The sequence below is a fragment of the Mus pahari genome, chromosome 11 (genome assembly GCF_900095145.1).
Source record: "Mus pahari chromosome 11, PAHARI_EIJ_v1.1, whole genome shotgun sequence".
NCBI lineage: Eukaryota > Metazoa > Chordata > Mammalia > Rodentia > Muridae > Mus > Mus pahari.
Window position 1 is genome coordinate 52,911 of NC_034600.1, and position 21,618 is coordinate 74,528.

The window sequence follows — 21,618 nt, forward strand, 5'->3', positions numbered from 1 at the left end:
TCTTTTCCCATTCCTCCTCCTTGTCCTGGTCTCTCTCCCTTCTCTCTCTTCTCCACCTCTACCAGCTAACTCAAAACTCACCTACCTCAAATCCCTCCAGTAATCAATCGGCTGTAACCGATTTGATTTATCCAGTAGTTTTAAATCAAGGAACAAGATTTACACAATAGAACTTTGTAAATGTGAGAAGTTGGTAGAGGGCCTAGACCTTTTGTTGGAGAATTTAGCATAACAAAACATAGCAACACACCAAACCTCAACACATACACATATTAGAAAACTTATTATGCTCAGAAATTCTGTCCTTGTGGTTGCTGACAGTGCCCTCCATTGCAGTATTCAGGAGGATGGACAGACCAGTCGTGACCTCATTCTAAACAGACATGCCAATCAAGTGTCCAGGTGAATGTACTGCCTGTTGACTCTAGTTTCTCCAAATGAGGAAGCTGTTCTGCATCCATAGGTAAACACACTCCCTGGTGAAGAACTCAATAGGGACTCTGCACCAGTCTTTGCTCTGAAACTGCTTCCTTTTGAATCATAATGCATCAGGGAAGTATGAAGCCTTTTTGTAATGGGGTTTATAACTGACTCAAGCTTGAACTACACAGGAATACACCTTCTCAAGAAGAGGTGGGGATTCTCAATATTGCATGTTTCCAATATAACTTCTTTAATATATCGACCTCATTTGTCATTTGGCAATGCTATAAACATATTTCTGATATCTTTGTATTCAAGAAGGAATTATCACGGTGTTCTGCTTCAGAGAAATAACGGAAGTTCAAGGCAGATACCACTGATGGTCAAATATGGTCAAATATGAACGATGACAGGCTCACATGAGAGACGGGGAATTCAATAAGGAACATCAAACTTAACACAGGCAGAAATCCTATAATGCAAAATGGACCAAGAGTTAGGACACACACCACTGCGATCCCAGGAGCTCTGCCCCTCCTCTTGGGAGAGATGCAGAGGAGGAAAGCCTGAGCTCAGAAAAAGCCTGATGGTTGCTGGCTTTGAATTCTAAGTCTTTTGTCTTAAGCACCTGACATGCTGAGTGACAGGCAGGGTCACCAAGGATGGTTTCAAGAGCATCTTAAACTAGCTCTTGCTTCCATACTTTTAAGTAAAGCAAGTCATGAAAGCATGAATTTTCCGCGGTAGTAAGATAGTTTAAAATCACGGTGTTCTACCAGAAATAACTAGGAAACGTGATAAACATCACTGTGAAAGGGTCGACTCACAGGCTAACATTGCGTGCCGGGACCACAGAACTTTAAATGAGTCCAAATGCCCTGTGACTGCCCTAGTGAAGAAGACTGTTTCTTCCCAACTTCAGGGAATCACAGTTGGTCAGGAAACCAGCAGGTGAACGAACCAGCTCTGTGGGTTCATGGAAGTTCTTCGCACTGATTTGTGGGACATGTAGTCCGGATACATGAGACGTCATCAGAAGGCTGGCCGTTGCTATCAAACTTCCGCATTTGATTTTCAAACTTAGCTTCTCCCCAGAGTTAGGCGTCTGTCCTGTTGAAAGCTGCGTTTGGATCTCTGACATGAAGGTTGGTGCAGGGAACACCGTAACCTTGCAGATCTGAGGGACTGTGCAGGGTGGCGTATCGGGCACGGAAGGAGCTTATTTGGGCTTGTTATGAGACCCGGCAAGCTGCTGACCTGGAGGTGTGGTGCTGACCTAGGCTAGGGAAGAAAGTTGGAAACAACAGGATCACACGGGCAGGCTGGGTCTGCTGACTGCTTGTTCCTGAGATGCTGAAAGGAGCTCGCGCATCTTTACTGGGGAAATATGCTCTGCCTGGCTCACCCGTTCTCACGTGGCTGTAGTCAGATTCTCAGGACATACAGAACACGTGGACATCTAGCGCCTCCTATACTCTATATCCTATCTAGTACTTGAGTTTGACCTCACAAATCTTCTTAAAGTTCCTAGTGCCAGGGACAGAGAGTCCCGTGAGGGTGACTGTTGTGTGGGGTGTTAGTTCCTTTTCCTTTGGAATAAAGTGTTAGATTTACGGATGCCTCGGGTTAAATAGGAATTTAGGATGTACAATCCTGTACCTGAATCACCACAATACATGGCTATATAGCCACAGAGTAACCCTGTAATTGATATGAACCAGTGTTTGCACAATCCAAATAATTATGAATTTTGCCCTTCCGCTAAAAAAAATCACTAGACAATAATACTCAACAATTCTTAGTATGCGTTCTGTCCAAAATTTGGACTCCTTCTCAGATATGAGAGGTGACTTGGTGAGATGAGAGAAATGGAGCTCATGACCTCTGGAAGGGGCTGGAATGTGTCTGAAAGAGAAAGGAGATGACCCTCCTCTGGTCACATGTTTTTTTTCTGTCTGTTCACATTATCAGAAATGTCTAAATTCTCTTAAATGTACTCTGCTCCCTGTATCTGGCACCCAACTTTACTGTTGCTCGCTGAACATTTCTAGAATGATTTCATGTTTTCCTGTGGTGGTAAGAAAAATTGGGAAAGCTCTGGCACACTTGGGGTCTTAGGATTTTCACATAGGTTCCTGTCCATGCAAAATGCAGTTTTCCTCTTAAAGGGTTAAGAGGCAGTTTAGTCAGCCTTTTGAGTGGCCATTATCTGAGAATACAGACTTAGGTTAATCCAAAGTCTGTGCTTCAACACAAGGCAGTTTCATGGTTTTACAGAACAGAGAATGTCATTAACCAAGGAAAATTTAAAATACATTGGTGTGTGTCTCATAGAGTCATTGGAGATATTCTATTCACCTAAGTTACCATCTGCTGAGATTTTAGCTTTTGGATTGATACAATCTCATGTTCTGCCTTGTTGGTGGATTCTGAGAGGTTTTTATCTATTGTCACAAGCTGTGTGGTCCACTGCAGACTGAGGCAAGGACTGACTGTCCCTGAAGGGAAAATCAACCCAAGGTAAGACAGCTAATCCTGAACCTGCAAAATTCCAGGCTCTGCCCCTCAGTGATCTTGCTTATATTGTCATTCCTCAGTCCAATCGAGTGTTAGTGAGCCGGGGCCTGACTCATGGCATTCAAGTCTACTCCCAGAAAGCATGGGCTTCAGACCACTTTTTCCTATCTACTGGGATTTTCAATGAGTTTCTTGCCATATCTAGAATCATATATATTTCCTAGTAAATGTTGCTAATCTGTAGGAAAAATATAACAGTATATGAAATTGGAATCTTGTGCTACTTTGTACATCAAAATATGTTCCTTACACTGTAGAGAGAGAACAGCAGCATACTATATATATATAACTTCCAGGCACCAAATATTCACATATATTTTAAATTAAACAGCTCTATGACAGAGAATTGAACTTAAGCCTATTCTGTAACTCATTTCTGCCAGTTCTGCTTTTTGGGGAGGAGTCAGGAATTCTGGGGTTCAAAATCATCCTCTCCTCCATAGTCAATCCATGGTAAGCCTAGGATACTTGAGACCTGTGGTTTAAAAAGAATCTTAAAATGTAGGTTTTCTCCACGTGGTAATTATTTCTGGTTGGTCTCAGTTCTGAGCACCAGTGACCTGACAGAAATCCATCCAATTCACTTCTTCTAATTATGACAACTTACAAATGTGCTTTAAGAAGTTGTGTCGAATACATTTGAAATCTTGCATCCAGATTTCCACTAGCATCCTTCTGTTGATGACTAGCGTTGGGATTAGAACCTTGTTTCCACTGACTGTGTGGGAAAGGATTCCCCCCTTTGCCTGGCTTGAGTACTCCTCTGTATTTGCAGGGAATGGTCGTTTTGTTTGCATACTCTTCACTCTTATTTTCTGACATAACCTCCTGGTGACCTCTGCTGAATTCACATGAGTCTTTTGAGAACAGCATGGCTGCTCTACAGATAGAAAATGTCAGCCATATCTACCGCTGTCCTTCGCATCTGACACTACTACCGTCAAGGCAGTAAACTGTCAAGGTGGGAGCCCTTCCTCTTCCTCGGGGAGGGGTCCAGTCTCCTATGCTGTGCAGTGCCGCCCTTTTCCTTGCAGGCTCTTTTCATTTCACCTGAATCTACTCTGACTGATGATATGAATGAAGGACTCACTGATTTAAACAGACTGACTATGTTGGTCTTTTGTTTAGCCCGTATCCTCTTTTTTTTTTTTTTTTTTTTTTTTTTTGGTTTTTCGAGACAGAGTTTCTCTGTATAGCCCTGGCTGTCCTGGAACTCACTCTGTAGACCAGGCTGGCCTTGAACTCAGAAATCCACCTGCTTCTGCCTCCCGAGTACCATGTCCTTTTCTTGTCCAACAATACTTCCACTAACTCTTCTATGAGACTCCCCAAGCTCCTTCTACTATGTGGCTGTACGTCGCTGCATCTGTTTCAGTCAGAAGCTTGGTTGATCCTCTCAGAGGACATTTAACCGAAACCCCTGACTGTAAGACTAACAGAGTACCATTAATTGTGTTAGTCATTGGTTCTTGCCTGTGGAAAGGTTCTCAAGTTGGGTTAATCCAGGGTTGGCCATTCCCTCAGTCTCTGCTCCATCTTTTTCCCTGCACTTCCTGTAGGTAGGATGAATTTTGGATCAGTTTTTGTCCTTGGATCAGTATCCTTATCTCTCCAATGGGGGTCTTGCCTGACTACACTAGGAAGCCACATTAGGCTCCATATTCCCCACTGCTAGGAACTCAGCTAGAGTAACCCTCATAGACTCCTTGAAGCCTCTTGCATCCCTAGTCTCAGACTTCTCCCAAAGATCTCCCTTCCCCTGCCCACCATCGAGTTCCATTCACGCTACTGGCCCTCTCTCCCAGGCTCTCTCTACACCTGATCCCCATTACCCATACCCCTTTATATCCCCTTCTCCACCCACCTCCTTCCCTCCATCCACTCCTGATGACTTTTATTCCCCCCTCTGAGTGAGATCCAAGCATCCTCCCTTAGGCCCTCCTTGTTATTTAGCTTCTTGAGGTCTCTGGATTATAGCTTAGTTATCCTGTACTTTATGGCTAATATTCACTTGTAAGTGATTACATACCACACATGTTCTTTAGGGTCTTGGTTACCTCATTCAGGATAATGTTTTCTAGTTCCATCCATTTGCTTACAAATTTCATGTTGTCCTTGTTTTTAATGTCTGAGTAGTCCACTCATCAATTGTGGTACATCTGGATTGTTTACAGTTTCTGCCTGTTGTGAATAAAGCTGCTGTGAACACAGTTGAGCAAGTGTGCAGGAAGATCTTTTGGGTATATGCCCAGGAATGGTATAGCTGGGTCTTGAGGTAAAACTATTCCCAGTTATTTGAGAAAGTGCCAAATTGATTTCTGTAGTGGTTGTACAGGTTAGCAATCCCACCAGTGTTCTTGATCCACATCCTTGCCAGCATGTGCCTTCACTTGACTTTTTGATCTTAGTCATTCTGATGGGTGTAAGGGAGACTCTCAGAGTCACTTTGATTTGTGTTTCCCTAATAACTAAGAATGTTGAACCTTTTGACCTACCAATTAGAGATTCCTACCTACCAATTAGAGATTCCTCTGTGGAGAATTCTCTGTTTAGCTCTATACCCCATTTAAAAACAAAAAACAAACAAACAAACAAAAAACTGGGTTACTTGGTTTGTTGATGGCTAACTTCCTGAGTTCTTTGTTTATTTTGGATATCAGCCCTCAGTGGGATGTTAGGTTGGTGAATATTTTTTCCCATTCTCTAGGCTGCCATTCTATCCTATCGACAGTGCCCTTTACCTTTCAAAAGCTTTTCAGTTTTATACAGTCCCATTTATTAATTGCTGATCTTGGTGCCTGAGCCATTTGTATTCTGTTCAGGAAGCTATCTCCTGTACAAATGTGTTCAAGGATATGCCGCACTTTCTCTTCTATTAGATTTAGTGTATCTGGCTTTATGTTGAGGTCTTTGATCCACTGGAACTTGAGTTTTGAGCAGGGTGATAAATATGAATCTCTTTGCATTCTTCTACATGCAGATATCCAATTAGACCAGCACAATTTTTTGAAGATTCTTACTTTTTTCCAGTGTATAGTTTTGGGTTCTTTTTCAAAAATCAAGTATCTGTAGGTGTATAGGTTTATTTCTGGATCTTCTTTCTGATTCCATTGATCAACATGTCTGTTTCTAAACCAGTACCATACAGTTTTTATTACTATTGCTCTTTAGTATATTAAGAAATCAGGGACAGTGATACATCTAGAAGTTCTTTTATTTACAGGTTTGTTTTAGCTATCCAGGGATATTTGTTCTTTCATATGAAGTTGAGAATGGTTCCTTCAAGGTTTGTAAAGAATTGTGTTGGAATTTTGATGGGAAGTACATTGAATCTGTAGATTGCTTTTGATAAGGTGGCCATTTTTTACTATGTTAATCCTACTTATACATGAGTATGGGAGATCTTTTCATCTTTTGATATATTCTTCATATTCTTTCTTTAGAGATGTGAAATTCTTGTTCTACAGGTCTTTCACTTGCTTGGTTACAGTTAACCGAGATATCTTGTATTATTTGTGGCTGTCATTAAGGTGGTTGTTTCCCTGGGAAACATTCCCAGTTTCCCATTTTTTTTTCCTCAGACCATTTTTTCCTTTATATAAGAGAGGGTTACTGATTTTTTAAAATCTATTTTGAATCTATTTTGAAGGTGTTTTTCAGCTGTTGGAGTTCTCTGGTAGAGTTTTTGTGGTCACTTATGTATACTACCATATTATCTGCAAATAGCCATCTTTTGACATTTTCTTTTCCAAATTATATACCTTTGAACTCCTTTAGTTGTCTTATTGCTGTAGCTAGAACTTAAAGTACTATCTTGAAGAGATATAAAGTGGACACCCTTGTTCCCGATTTTAGTGGGGTTGCTTTAAACTTCTTTCCATTTATATGATGTTGTCTATTGGTTTACTGTATATTGCTTTCATTATGTTTACATATGTGCCCTGCGTTCCTGATCTCTTCAATACTTTTAACATGAAGGGGTTTTGGATTTTATTCAAATGGGTTTTCAGGATCTAAGGAGATTGTTATGTCATTTTTAGATTTCTCAATTTATTTATATGTTGTATTATAAGGAGTAGTGGTTGAAATACTTTCTTTGTTGAGTCTTTGTGTTGTTTAGGCATCAGAATGAACACTGAGCTTTTGTCCAAAGTGGCTGCAAGCTACAGAGAGTTGGGATAAGAGTTCCAAGGTTCCTGTTAAAATCCATATACATACATACATATATTTACATACATATGTATGTATATAACCTCCTTGTGAATCCATCTGGGCACAAATTTTTTTTTTTTAAATCTGGAAAACGTTTCGTTACACTTTCAATCTGCCCATTATTTTGAATCCATTTAGGTTGTTAATTTCTTCCTCATTAACTTTTTTTCATAAAATCATAAGAAAACTAAATCTCTGGGACCTGTTGAAGGCAATCTAGCAGGTGAAGATTATAGCCCAATTGTGTGAAACTATGAGAAAGACCACAGAGAGATGATTGGATGATACACTGAAGAAATTTGAGAAAAACAAGAACAAATGTAATTCTAATCCTGTCAATGGTCAGTAATTTTTAAAATATTTAGAAGAAAAATAATTGAGCTGGGTGGTGGTGGCACACGCCTTTAATCCCAGCACTTGGGAGGCAGAGACGGGTGGATTTCTGAGTTCGAGGCCAGCCTGGTCTACAAAGTGAGTTCCAGGACAGCCAGGACTGCACAGAGAAACCCTGTCTCGAAAAAACAAAAAACAAAAAACAAAACAAAACAACAACAACAACAATAATAATAATAATAATTGAAACTAATTCACAGAAAAAAGATTCAAATGATCAACAAATTCACATCAGGTTCTTTTAGAAGATAAACAAGATTGAGGGACACTTTATCCAGCTAACCAACAGAAACTGGACCCAAATGATCAGATTCAGAAATGAATATGAAGATATTACAACAGATAACAAAAAATTCAGGCTATCATAAGGGGATATTTTGAAAATCTGTCTGGTTTCATTGGGAAATCTAAAAGACATCACTGATATCTACTTGCTGTAGACAACATAAAGTTGGATTCGTTTCTTGATCCATTTTCCTGGCCTGTATCTCGTGAAAGGAGAACTGTGAGTGGGCATCACTTGTTCTGGTGTGTGAGTCTTCACTGTCAGTGTGTCCCTCATTCTCAGTGTTGTTTGTGTTCTCAGTGGCCCTTTGGGGTTTTGTCATTTTGGCTTCTGATGCCTTTTCATGGTGTCTGGGCTATGCTCATCTCTCTCATCAGCCTAAAATGGTGGTTTCTGTATTTTCTTTATGTTCGGTTTGTAAGATACAATTTTTAAATGCTCTTTATTTTATGGATGGTTTTTCTGTCTCTTTCAATCACTGCAGATAGTGTACAGTGTCTTAAGGTGGATGTCATTGTCTTTTAAGAGTTGGAAAGATTACTCCAGGCTCTTCTGACTTTCAAAGTTCCAGAGAGGAATTGCCTGATATCCTAATAAATGTGTTCTTTCACTTGCACATTTATGCCATGAGGACTTTATTTTCTGATCTTGTCCAATTAAGTGTTATGTGTACTTTTTATATTATTAGTTTAGGGACTATTTCTTTTATGGCCTTCCTGAGTTTAGGGAATATTTCTTTTATGACCTTCTTGAGATCATATCTGTGTAGTGGTAATTTAGTTAACCTGCTCTGGATTCGAGAATAAAAGACACACACACACACACACACACACACACACACACACACACACTTACCAGTTAATTTTCATATGCTTCAACTAGGTCATGGTTGGGCACTTCTAAGCCTAGCATATACTTCCCTCTGGAATTTCTGGTTTAACACCTTCTATGTTTTATCTTTGCTCTCCTATTACCTTCTGGCAGCTGCCCCCATTGGGCTGCTTGATCCTTCCACCTACATTTTGGATGGTTTTTCTTCCATAGTTCCTGAATCTAAGCCCTCTGCCTCTGAGTCATGGGGAATCTTCTCTCTCTCTCTCTCTCTCTCTCTCTCTCTCTCTCTCTCTCTCTCTCTCCTATCTGTCCCAAGCCCAGGAATCCTAAAAGTCCCACCTCTCACTGCCCTGCCAGGCTATTTGCCATCTTAATTTATCAATCAGAACCAAATGGGGGCAGGGCCCTCATTGCACAGGAGCAGACAGCTGTGTGAGCTGTTTGGGGAATCAAAATTAACACTAGAATACAGGCAGCATGAGGCGAAACCCTCTCCATCTCTGCCTCTTCCTGGGCCTTTCACCTTGTCTAACAGTTCTGTATGTTTCCTTCCCACAGATTTTTTTTCTTCATTTATTTAATATACTCTGCTTATTTTATCTAGATCATCCATTTTATTTGTAGATACTTATATGCTATCTTCTGCCAATTTATTCTATTTTTCTATTTTGATTCTATCTATTCTATTTTAAGTTTTTCCTTTAAGTTTTCTGTAAGGATTTTTTGGGGGTACATTTTGGATCATTGCTACCAGAATCCTCTTCAGTGTTTCTCTTTATTGAATTCCAGTTTCAAATCCTGCATTGTGTTGTCATTTCCATCCTTCTAAAGTTTTTGGTTTCTTGAGTGTCACAGAAGCATGGATTCTCCTGAAGTTCACTGTCTGCTGTGGCACTGAGATGCTTCTTCAAGCCTTGTTGAAATGTTTGTAATCTTTGATGAAGGTTATGACTACTCCTAAAGTCTATGTCCTAGTGTTCATCTAAGCAATGTGTCATGGCAAGTATTTCTATCTAGTATGGTGGTGGGGGTAAATGCCAGCATGATTTTTGACATCATTTATTTTTATATGCGTTATGGCCATATGGTTTTCAGGAGAAAATGTAGGTATGACCTAGCAGTTACCGTACCTGCAGAAAACTTGAATGTTGTTTGTTTGTTTTGTGTGTCTGACATCATAGAAGCTTCCTGTAGTCTTTCCAGTTATAATAGAGCTCTATATTCTTTTAATTCAAATACGTTATTTTTCTTTATATTCCCCTGTCCTATGTTTTTGAGGTCATCTTAATGTGGTTTGATATGAACTTCTTTAATTTGAATGAACCTTAATTAAATCATAAAAGTAAAATAATCAGGGAATTGTGGTACACATGGTTAATTTTGGACACTATTCGGTGCCCTTAAAGGGTGGAATATGGTCATTTTTGACAATATCGTTGACGTTAGATTTGTAAGCACAATCCAAAGAGAAGAAGAGCAGAAAAGAGGTTGAGAATAACACAAGGGCCTGTTTATTAGTACACACAGAGAGTGATACCAACTCTCCTGGAAATATGATATGGGGTGTTGTGTTGGGAGAGAAACCTGGCTTGGACCTTTTAGAGCAGCAGGTGAGGGGCTTGGGAATGAGGAAGTTGATGCAGCTCTAGGAGCCCCCTGCAGGTCTGCAGTCTCTCCTTCCTGGTGTTGTCTGCTTAGGCAAGGCAGATTATCTTGAGAGACAGGAGATCCCCAAAAACATCCCTCCCTGGGTGATAGCAGACAAGGAAGGTTAAGGAGGGTCAGCTGTATTCACATAGGAATCCTGTTTTTACAAGCAAGAAATCTAACCAAATCAGTCAGACTTTGAATCTAAAGGATTGTAAATCAAGTGAGAGATGCAATTTTTATCCCATTGTCCAGTCATCTCAGGATGAGGACACCTGGAGGAATATTGATCAGTGGATACTCTTCTTCATTTAGATGAGATGAAGGAATGCTAGGGTCCTGATGTTGACCTGAAATCAAGGGATTTAAAATCTCAAATTGCAAAAAAAAAAAAAAAAAAAAAAAAAAAAAAAAAAAGGAATGGATGGACCAGGGATGGAAAATAAAGAAAAAAGGCTTAAAGAAGACAAAAGCAATAGCTGGGAACAGGATATCTTGTATAAACAGTTGACACAAAGGCAAGCAAGTTTATTAAAAATCACAGCATGCAATATTGTATTGGTAGATAAAAAAAATGGCCAAGTTCACCAGAGACCTAAATCATACAATGTGGGCAATGAGAGCACAGGCTACCTCAGAAACAGCTGCCTTACGGCAGATAACCTCAGTTGCAGCAGAAGTGTAACATCCCCAGTAACTGCAACAATGACTCCTTCATGGCACTGTATCCTCTGTCAGATTTGCCTGGCCAAGTCCATGGCTGAATGAAGACAGTGAACTAAAGTTCCCATTGTCCTTTTATGGGACCTCTGAAAGTATTGATTTGGTGTAAGTTCCCACTTGACTGAACTTACTGGTTAATTTTCTAATTATACTGTGTTTAGTATAATTTGTTTCCATTTATCTATGAATTCATTTATTATGAATTCATTTATTTTGTTCTACCCATTGAGTGCTCAAACTCCTGACCCTTTGTGCATTGTACATGTTCTCTCTGCACATGCTCAGGAAGCCAGCCCTTCACAAGTACATCCTACAATATATATGGATCTTCATTGTGTTTGACATTTGTGATTGTGCATATTTGGGTTGAGAAAAACTTTCACCATCACCATGGCTCTCTACCGTGAAGAATATACATAACGTGTGCTGTATTACAATACAATGATAGGACACTAAAGCTCCATTTTTTTCCAAGATTTAACTATTTGTTTATTTTTATTGTACTAACTAGAGTATTGTGCACTTGAAACAAACTATACTTATGAGAGTATAGGAATTGTTAATTTTGGAAATACTCTGTAAGATGAGGCTGTGTGCCAGCCTGTAGAGCAATTTCCTAGTGACTGATGGAGCATGACACATACTGATATGAAAAGTATCTGAGATGATAGCCCTGGATTCCATAAAGGAGCAGACACAGCAAGCCATTTATAGGAAGCCTATGAGCTGAACCACTCCAATATCTCTAAATCACCAGGTTCCTGTCCTGTTTAAATCCCTGTCCTGACCTCCTTCAATAATGAACTATGCTGTGCTATGGAACCATAAGCCTAATAAAAGTTTTAATTGGGGAGCTGGTTTTACACAAAAATTACTGGTGAACTCATGGGAATTCACTTGTGTTGGTACAGGAAGATAGTGCCAGGGGGCGGGAGTTAGTGGGTACAGAATTTTATCATTTGAATACATGGAAGCACCAGACCAACCACAAACAATACTGTCTGATATTTACTCTTTTTTTAATTTTATTTTCTTTAGGATATGCTGTCATTCTGGGATGTGGTAATATATTTCTCTGCAGAGGAGTGGGAATACCTGGGTCCTGCTCAGTGGAAATTATACAGGGATGTGACACTGGAGAATTACAACAACTTTGTTTTTCTGGGTGAGAATACCTTCCATGATGAACTTTTAATTAATTATAAACATGAAAGTTACTCCTTTTGTACATTATCTTTGGGGAACTTCTACACCCATCCGTGAGATCCATAGGACTACTTTTAAGGAAAATTTAAATTATTCATAGCTTTGAACTATTTCCTCTTGTGTTCATACCACCCCCTTAAATGTACTGTTTGTCTTAGAATATAAGTGATACACATTAAAGAGAAGATCACATACTTCATTTGTAAAAGTTCTCCTTGTAACTGAGGGGTGTGAAGCTCAGCACTTGCAATTTCCAAGTTTCTGATGTGGCCATCAGAAAACATGTAACAACTAGTCCTGTTGTATTGGCTGTTTTTGTGTGTCAACTTGAAACAGGCTGGAGTTATCACAGAGAAAGGAGCTTCAGTTGGCAAAGTGCCTCCATGAGATCCAGCTGTGGGGCATTTTCTCAATTAGTGTGTTTGGTACCATCCCTGGACTGGTAGTCTTAGGTTCTATAAGAAAGCAAGCTGAGCAAGCCAGGGGAAGCAAGCCAGTAAGCAACATCCCTCTGTGGCCTCTGCATCAGCTCCTGCTTCCTGACCTGTTTAAGTTCCAGTCCTGACTTCCTTTGGTGATGAATAGCAGTGTGGAAGTGTAAGCTGAATGAATCCTTTCCTTCCCAACTTGCATCTTGGTCATGATGTTTGTGCAGGAATAGAAAACCTGACTAAGATAAATTGGTACCAGGAGTAGGGTATTCCTGTGACAATCTGACCATGTTTTGGGGAGGACTGTGAAAGGACTTTGGAACTTTGGGCTAGAAGATCCATTTGGTGTTAAGAGCTCTGTAGGATGTTGTGTAGGACCTTGGAAGATAATGTTGAGAACAGTGAAGAAGATGGAGGTCTGGCTTGTGAAATTTCAGAGGGAAGATTTAAGACTCTTTTCAGGGACATTGCTATTTTGATTGTGAAGATTCTGTGGTTTTGGTTAGCTGAGGCTGAAGAATCAACTGTGGTTATAAAAATACCACAAAAACCACATCGAAAATTTGCATTACTGGGACTATTGATGCTGGTTAGGTGGAGCAAAGAAATTAGTGGTGATTAAGAAGAGACCAGCATCATTGAAGTGAAATCTTCTGGGAAGTGTTTTCTGAGAGCACAGAGGCTGTGTTCCAGAGATAACCAAAGCTGTACCTTGTGCTGTGGCTGGATTTGGTAATGTGTAAGAGTCACCCAGGTGGTACTGGTTTTGAAGGCATGAAGGGGTCACTCAGAGCAGCTGAGGCTTGGCACTGTGAGAGGCCACAGAATGCCATTGGTGAAGATGCAGCCTCAGTTGCAATTGATGGCCCAGGACTTGAAGGGGTCATGCAAAGGAGTTGAGGCTTGGCACCATGAAGAAAGCTTGTGAAAGGCTATTGGTGAAGCCTAATTGCAGCCGAAGACAACAGTGTTTTGTAGATGCCAGTGCCACGAAATGACCACTAAGACCAGCAGCAGCAGTGCAATACAGGCAGCTGGAGCCTAGAAGACTACAAAGTGCAGAGATGAATAAGTGACCCAAGCCTTTGGAGGGATCTATAAGATCGTGAGTGGATCCTAGACATTGGACAGTTGGAGTTTGATCTTGCTTTTGATTGTGACTGTGCCCTGATATTTTTCCCTCTTGAAGGAAGAAAGTATTTTTAATGAAGCCCACAGTTAAAAGACTTTGAATTTTTAAAAGATTTTGAATTTTAAAAGATGCTGGGCATTTTAAAGGGATTGAACTTTTAATATGTAAAGACTGTCAGACTTTTAAAGTTATTTAGATCTTGGGAATGAAAAGAAAGTAAGGGTTGAGGCTTAAAAGCGATATGTGTGTATGTCAAGTTGATAAGGGGTCAGTTGTACTGGCTGTTTTTGTGTGTCAACTTGACACAGCTGGAGTTATCACAGAGAGAGGAGCTTCAGTTGGCAAAATGCCTCCATGAGATCCAACTGTGGGACATTTTCTCAATTAGTGTGTTTAGTACCATCTCTGGGCTGGTAATCTTGGTTCTATAAGAGAGCAGGCTGAGCAAGCCAGGGGAAGCAAGCCAGTAAATAGCATCCCTCCATGGCCTCTGCATCAGTTCCTGCTTCCTGACCTGCTTAGTTCTAGTTCTGACTTCCTTTGGTGACTTCCATTGTTGAACAGCAATGTGGAAGTATAAGCTGAATAAACCCTTTCGTCCCCAACTGACTTCTTGGTCATGATGTTTGTGCAGGAATAAAAACCCTAAGACATCTCTAATCACCTTTATTGTATCTTCTCATTCCTTATACACACAGTCTTGGAGGGGCATTTTATTTCCCACGTGACCACAGTAACAATGTTGTTCCATTTTTCTGCAAACAGATCTTGTTTCCTCTAAGCCATACCTGGTCAGATTTCTGGAACAAATACAAGAGCCTTCAGATGTGAAGAGTCAAGCAGACATCTCTATGTACTCAGGTGTGTGTGAAGGAGGGGGGTCAGAGAACAGAGTGGGAAACTCTGGGATCTAACATAAATCACAATATCCATCTTTTTAAAAATTAAATTATTATTATTTTTTTACTTATTCTCCTCACATCTGGCTCACTGTTCCCTTCCTGGTCACCCCTTCCCACAATTCTTCCTTTGTCTGCCATCCTCTTCTGCTCTAAGTCAGTGAGCACCTTCCTGTCTACTCCCCACCCCCCTACCCTGGCACTTCAAGACTCTCTAATGCTGGGTGCTTCCTCTCCCACTGAGTCCAGTTATGGCAGGCCAGCTAGTAGAATATCTTTCACATACAGGCAACAGGTTTTCAGATAGCCTCCTTTCCAATTGTTCAGGACCCACATAATGATCAAGCTGCACAACTGCTACATATGAGCGGGGAAGCCTAGGTCCAGCCCGTGTATGTGTTGGTTTGTTGGTTCAGACTCAGAGCCCCAAGGATCTAGGTTAAATGACTCTCTTGGTCTTCCTGTGGAGTTCCTGTCCCCTTTGAGTTCCACAATCTTTCCTCCTCTTCTTCTGTAGGAGTCCCAAAGCTCCATCCACTATTTGGCTCAGGGTATCTGGCTCTGGGTATCTTGGTATCTGGGTATCTGGCTCTGGGTATCTTGGTATCTGGGTATCTGGGTATCTTTGGCTCTGAGTTTCTGACTCAGCTGCCGGGTGGAGCCTATCAAAAGACCACCTGCATCTTTGCTTTTAAACATCTACCTTTCTGTCTTTTTCTGTCAATGGAGGGCATAAGCTAATGTTTAGAATGTTTTGAGTTTCATTATCTTTGCTTTCTTCTACCATGAGATTAACCTGTGTTCCCCATGACTGCCCAAGCTCTGTCATTTCTATGTAATCTTTAACTTGGTTATTTATGCTTTTTATAAGATATCTGTACATACATTTTAGAAAGTGATGAGTTATCTCAGCAAGCTCCCAAATGAATAAGATAGGGAGTATAAGATTTATTTGATATGCTTTACAACACAGTTACTGGAACATTAATAATTAATTCTAATCCACTAAGGTAATCTGGCTAGATCCCAGGCAAAGTACTCATGATAACTGGCATTGTAGTACTGGTCTGGTTCTCTGAGCTACAGGGGATTTTCCAGCCTCCTTGTCTAGACCTCTTCCTTATAGTGAACTACCCCCGACCCCCGTTCTTTCCTGGGATTGCAGAAATCAAGCATATTCTCTATTCAGCCCAACCATTGGCTGATCAGCTTTTATTAACAGATTATGGCATAAATGGGGAACAATATTTACAAAAACTTAAGATGAGAGATTCTAAGAATTCACTACAATGCCATGTCTGGATGACACAAACATATGGGACCAAGAAAATCAATCATTTAAATAAAACATGATAATCTTCACAAAATGCACAAAACCATTATACTTACAGATGTGCTTAAACTCTTTTTTCTTGAATTTTTATTTAATATTATTAAAGAAAGTCTTCTTCAGTCACCATTCAAAACTTCTGAAACAAAACTCTATACTTAGACTATAGATAAAATATTATATTCATGTATAATATATAAATATTGTTTATTCAAGTGTTTTCCAAATTAGATTAATTTATACTTTGTTTTTGAGTATTGATGAAATTTCAGTATCTCTTTAAGGAGCTGATTTTGCATTTGCATAATGCCATTATGGATTTTCTTAGTGAATATTGTGCTTTCATACGTTTGATTTTATTTAATATTCTATTCCTTCCTTGTTCTATGTTGCCATTGTCTTCTTAGTTCAAGGGAGTCTACATGATTTTCACTTATTCTGTGTTTTAAATTGTAGTTCACTGAATACAGGTACAGAAAATTGAATGTAGCATCTCATTAATACAGACCAATGCAAATAGGAGTAAATGGTGTTTTTTAAAAAACTATCAGTATAGATTTACAGATATTGGCAGTGTTTTCATTCATTTCTCAACTGTTACTCACCAGGGGGAAAATGCTATACGTGTAAAGAATGTGGCAACATCTTTGTGGGGAAAGAAGTATTTCAAAATCATCGGATAATTCACTTAGGAGGGAAGCCCTACAAGTGTGAAGAGTGTGGCAAGTCCTTCCGTTTTCCATCATTGCTTTCTCAACACAAACTAATTCATACAGGAGAAAAACCCTACAAGTGTGAAACATGTAACAGGGCCTTCCATGATCCAATAAAACTTTTTCAACATAAAATAATTCACACAAAAGAAAAACTCTATAAGTGTGAAGTATGTGGCAAGGCTTTCAATTATTCATCAAGACTTTTATACCATAGGAGAATTCATACAGGAGAGAAACCATACAAGTGTGAAGTATGTGGAAAGGCCTTCCACTCTTCACCATTACTTTATCAACACATGGGGATTCATACAGGAGATAAACCCTGCAAGTGTGATGTATGTGGCAAGGCCTTCCGCTTTCCATCATTACTTTTAAAACACAAGATATGTCATACAAACCAAAAACCCTACAAGTGTAAAATATGTGGAGATTTCCTCCGCTGTCAATCATCACTTCATGAACACAAGTTAATGCATAAAGGAGAGAAACTCTACAAGTGTGATATATGTGGCAAGGCCTTCGAATATCCATCAAGACTTTCAAAACATAAGAAAATTCATACAAGAGAGAAATCATAAAGGTGTGAAGTATGTGGCAATGCCTTCCATTATCCATCAATACTTTCAAACTGTAAGAAAATTCATACAAGAAAGAAACCATACAGTTGTGAAATGTGTGGCAAAGCCTTTGATTATCCATTAGGACCTTAAAAACTTAAGAAAGTTCATACAGAAGAGAATCCCTACAAGTGTGAAGTATCTGCCAAGGTCTTCAATTACCAGTGAAGACTTTACAAACAAAACAGAATTCATACAAGAGAGAAGTCCTACAAATATAAAGAATGTGGCCTGGCCTTCTATTGTCCATAAGTACTTTCTGAAAAGAGAAGCCACACAGGAAAGAAACCCTAAACTTGATGTGTATCAGGTAAATCCTTTAGAACTTTCCAGATTCTTTCTCCTTATTTGATAACTCATTCTGGAAAGAAAACATACAAAAGTGAGGATCGTGGAAAAACCTCTTTTACAAAGTCAATCCTGTATCTAGACAAATTAACTCACAATGTAGAAAATATTTACAAATGAAAAAAACATGTCAAAATGCTCAACAAATTTAGGGATCATCAAAGAATTCATTCTGGAAAGAAACCATACAAATATAAAAAATGTGGCAAATACTTTTTAAGTTCATTGCATGATCTGAACACAGGATAATTCCTATTGGAGATAAACACTACACATGTGAAGAATGTGGCAAACACTGTATTACCAGTCTTCTGGTCTCAAACAACATCAAAGAATTCATCTATGAGAGAAACCATACAAGTGTGAAGAATGTGCTAAGGTCTTTTGGACTTATAGAAACCTCGAGGAAAACTTCACAATTCATACTAGACTGAAATGTCACAAGTGTGAAAAATATTGCAAACCCTTCAATAAGCATTCTTATATTTCTGAAGACAAGTTAGATTAAACTGGAATGAAATAGTACAAATGTTAAAATGTTCATAACATCTTAATACTTCTCCAGACCCTAAAGATTATCAACAGTTTCATGCTGAATCGAAGTCCTATAAGTTTAGGGGATTTTGTAAAGGCTTTGGAATCATTCATACTACCATGCCAAAATTGGAGCTGTCGGACTATGTGGTTGTCGTTCTGGATTTGGGGCTGATCCTTCCTTTGTCTTTTGTTTCTTCTGTTTTAGAATTGAAACCCTTGTTCTATACCAGTATGTAAAAACTAGTCACTTGTTCTTATGTTGTAGGAGCTCACAGTCAAGAGATTGCCTTGAGTCTCATGTGACACGTGGACTGTGGTCTTTCATAGTGTTGTAATTGTTAAATCCTTTGTGGACCTTTCAAGTTGTAGCCTATTTTACTTATGAGGCGAAAGTTAGGTTGGAGAAAGGGCAGGAATGTTACGATTTTTGGGTAGAGCTAGCATATTGACTTTGAGAATACAGTAAATTGCCAAGAAGACCCAATACACCCATGTCAGTATTCCGGGTATCCACAACATAGAAAGAGGTAATTACCTCTGAAGGTTGTCCTCTGACCTTCTTGCATGGGCCCACACACAAACATAAATTTCTGTGCCCAGAAATGAATAAATGTAGATTACACTTTTGAAATAACTTTGTGTTTTACATGGAAAAGTGTAAAGAACTAATGATACAAACTCAATTGTTAGCAGCATGAGTTCTAGAATCATTTGAGTTGCAAGCCTCTTGTTGATTTGTAGAATTTATCTTGATTAATTAAATTGATTTTAGGAGGTCTGTTGATTGCAGTTGGAAGCATCTGTTTGACTTAGATGCTGCAGTATCAGATAATACTCTGAGACCAACTATTCATCCATCCCCTGCTTCCTCACTGTGGAAGGAACATGACCAGCTGCTTATGTTCCTGTTGTTTTAACTTTCTCACCATGTGTTGTGGTTGGAATAAGAATTGCCCCAAGGGCTCATAGAATAGATTTGAATGGTTAGTTATCAGGTAATAACACTGCTGGAAAAGGCTTAAGAAGTGTGACATCACTGGTGTAAGTGTGTCATTGGAGGTCATATTTGAGATTTCAAAGGTTCAGACCCAGTGTCCCCCTCTTTTACTGACTATGGGTCAGTATGGATAATTCTCAGCTACTTCTCAAGCTCCATGTCTGCCTGCATTCCAATGAGCTCCCTAGCTTGCTCCTCACAATAATAATGGACAAACCTCTGAAACTGTTTACAAGCCCCAATTAAATGTTTTTTTTATAAGAGTTGTCCTGGTTTGGTGTCTCTTTGTAGCAGTAGAACACTGAGTAAGACTCCATGGTTGTGATGGATTGTATGACCTCTGCCCAGGAAGTGGCACTATTAGGAGGTGTGGCCTTGTTGAAATAGGTATGTCACTGTGGGTGCAGACTTAAAACCTTCATCCTAGCTGCCTGGAAGTCACTCTTCCACTAGCTGCCTTCAGATAAAGGTGTGGAACTCTCAGGTCTGCCCTCACTATGTCTGCCTAGATACTGCCATGCTCCCTAATTGATGACAGCCCCAAATGTATCTTGTCCTTTGTAAGACTTGCCTTGATCATGGAATCTGTTCTCAGCACTAAAACCCAAAGAAAGAATTTGGTACCAGGAATGAGGTATTGGATAGGCCAATTTTTTTTTTTTTTGGGGGGGGGGTAATAGATTTTCAGTCTTTGGAATTGGAAAGCATTGGAATGCTTTAAGTGGGGCTTAATGGGCTATCCTAGAAGGAGTATGGAAGACTTTGTTGCTGTGAGTGATTTGAATTGTGGTGACCTGGTGCAAGAGGTTTCAGTGGAGAAGAACTTCAGTATGTGCTCTAGAGACTGTTTTTGTTGTATTTTGGTGAATAATGTGGCTAATTTTCGACCTTGTCTGAAGAGTCTGCCTAAGTCTAAGGTGAAGAGACTCAAACTAATTGCACTGACAAATGAAGTCTCAGAAACACCCATCATAGACTTTGTTCTCTGATTAAGTCTCATGAAGAGCATTTTTATTTTTCTGTATTTTTTTAAATTTCATTTCTGAAATTTCATTATAATTTCATTTATAAAATTTACATTTCAAGAAGAATTGTGTGACACATATCTGCACTTATTAGCTCATGTAGTAACACAAATTTTATTAGCAAGATATTAGAGAAATAAAAGATTAGCTTAAAATTCTAAAATTTTACTTAATTCTCATAATTATCCTGTTATTTCCATGTTGGTAACTCATGTGATTGACAATTAGTTCATCAACTACAGTAAAGTTTTTGTATTTTATTTTATTTTTGCTTAGGATATTCCACCTGTACTTAGAAATAAACACTTATGCCCAAATCATTAAAAGTGATTAGGTTTCATTCATGGTATCTAATCCAGAACAAATATTTCTTATCAGTCTCAGGTGTCTTTTGGTTTGCAAGTCATTTTGTATGAAGTACCACTGTTATCATACAGCTGAATTCTTTTGAAAAGAATGGGAATACTAGAAACTTGAGTATCACATTTTGTAAATGTGATACATAAATTTCAGTATTTACAAACATTTTGTTTAATAAGAAAATATTCAAGATCTGTTTTCAAGCATCTGCATTATATGCCAATAAGTGTCTTCAAGTAAGGACATAACCAAACTTTGGGGTATGTAATATTCTAAAATATTTTTTCATACTACTTTAAGTCAAGAATGGCCATAAGACTGGTGCCAATCATCCACATATATCAGTTACTGAGTTAAATACCCTGAGTGATGTTGGTCACCCTTATTGGGGAGAAATGAAGAACTACCTCCTCTTTTCAGAAGATGAACCAAACTTTTTAGTATGTCACTACATTTGTTGGAAATGTAACTGCACTGAAATCTCTTGTAAGGCATACAAACTGCCTATCAAATATTAGACAATCCATGGTAAAATCCCTTGAAGCTCCCACAATGTTGACAGACTCCTCATATAAATATGTGATGAAAATATTTTCATTCTAAGACCCTGTGAAAAGACAAAGCTCTGCATATAGTAGCACAAAGCCACAGCTTGACTATAGTATTTTGCAATAATGACTGTAAAGAAAATTATAAGTGTGGCCTCTGGTATTTTGAACATTCTGAAGTGAAAGGCCATACATCAATATATGGGCAGCACAAATCAGACTTATTTTTGATTAGAGGATTGATTTAAACTAAAACTACATAAGTTTTAATTGACGTGGAATGTCTAAACTCTCCAAATGAATGTCTTCCTTGAGGACAGGTATATGAAGTATAGGATAGTCAAGGTAAAATATTATTTACCTCACTTTTTTATTTT

General features: G+C 39.0%; 1 protein-coding gene across 1 annotated transcript; it reads left to right on the forward strand.

The window, feature by feature from the left end:
• Positions 1-1,500: 1,500 nt before the first annotated feature.
• LOC110329235 (zinc finger protein 728-like) lies at positions 1,501-19,652 on the forward strand. The gene is made up of 4 exons (XM_029543918.1): positions 1,501-1,568; positions 12,134-12,260; positions 14,630-14,725; positions 16,702-19,652. Exons 1-4 carry the CDS (start codon positions 1,563-1,565, stop codon positions 17,385-17,387), a joined length of 915 nt encoding a protein of 304 aa, XP_029399778.1. The 5' UTR covers positions 1,501-1,562; the 3' UTR covers positions 17,388-19,652.
• The last annotated feature ends 1,966 nt before the right edge of the window (positions 19,653-21,618 follow it).

Coding starts and splice junctions, on each gene's coding strand:
- LOC110329235 (XM_029543918.1), top strand. Junction 12,261..14,629: donor CAACAACTTTGTTTTTCTGG/GTGAGAATACCT, acceptor TTCTGCAAACAG/ATCTTGTTTCCTCTAAGCCA. Junction 14,726..16,701: donor AGACATCTCTATGTACTCAG/GTGTGTGTGAAG, acceptor GTTACTCACCAG/GGGGAAAATGCTATACGTGT.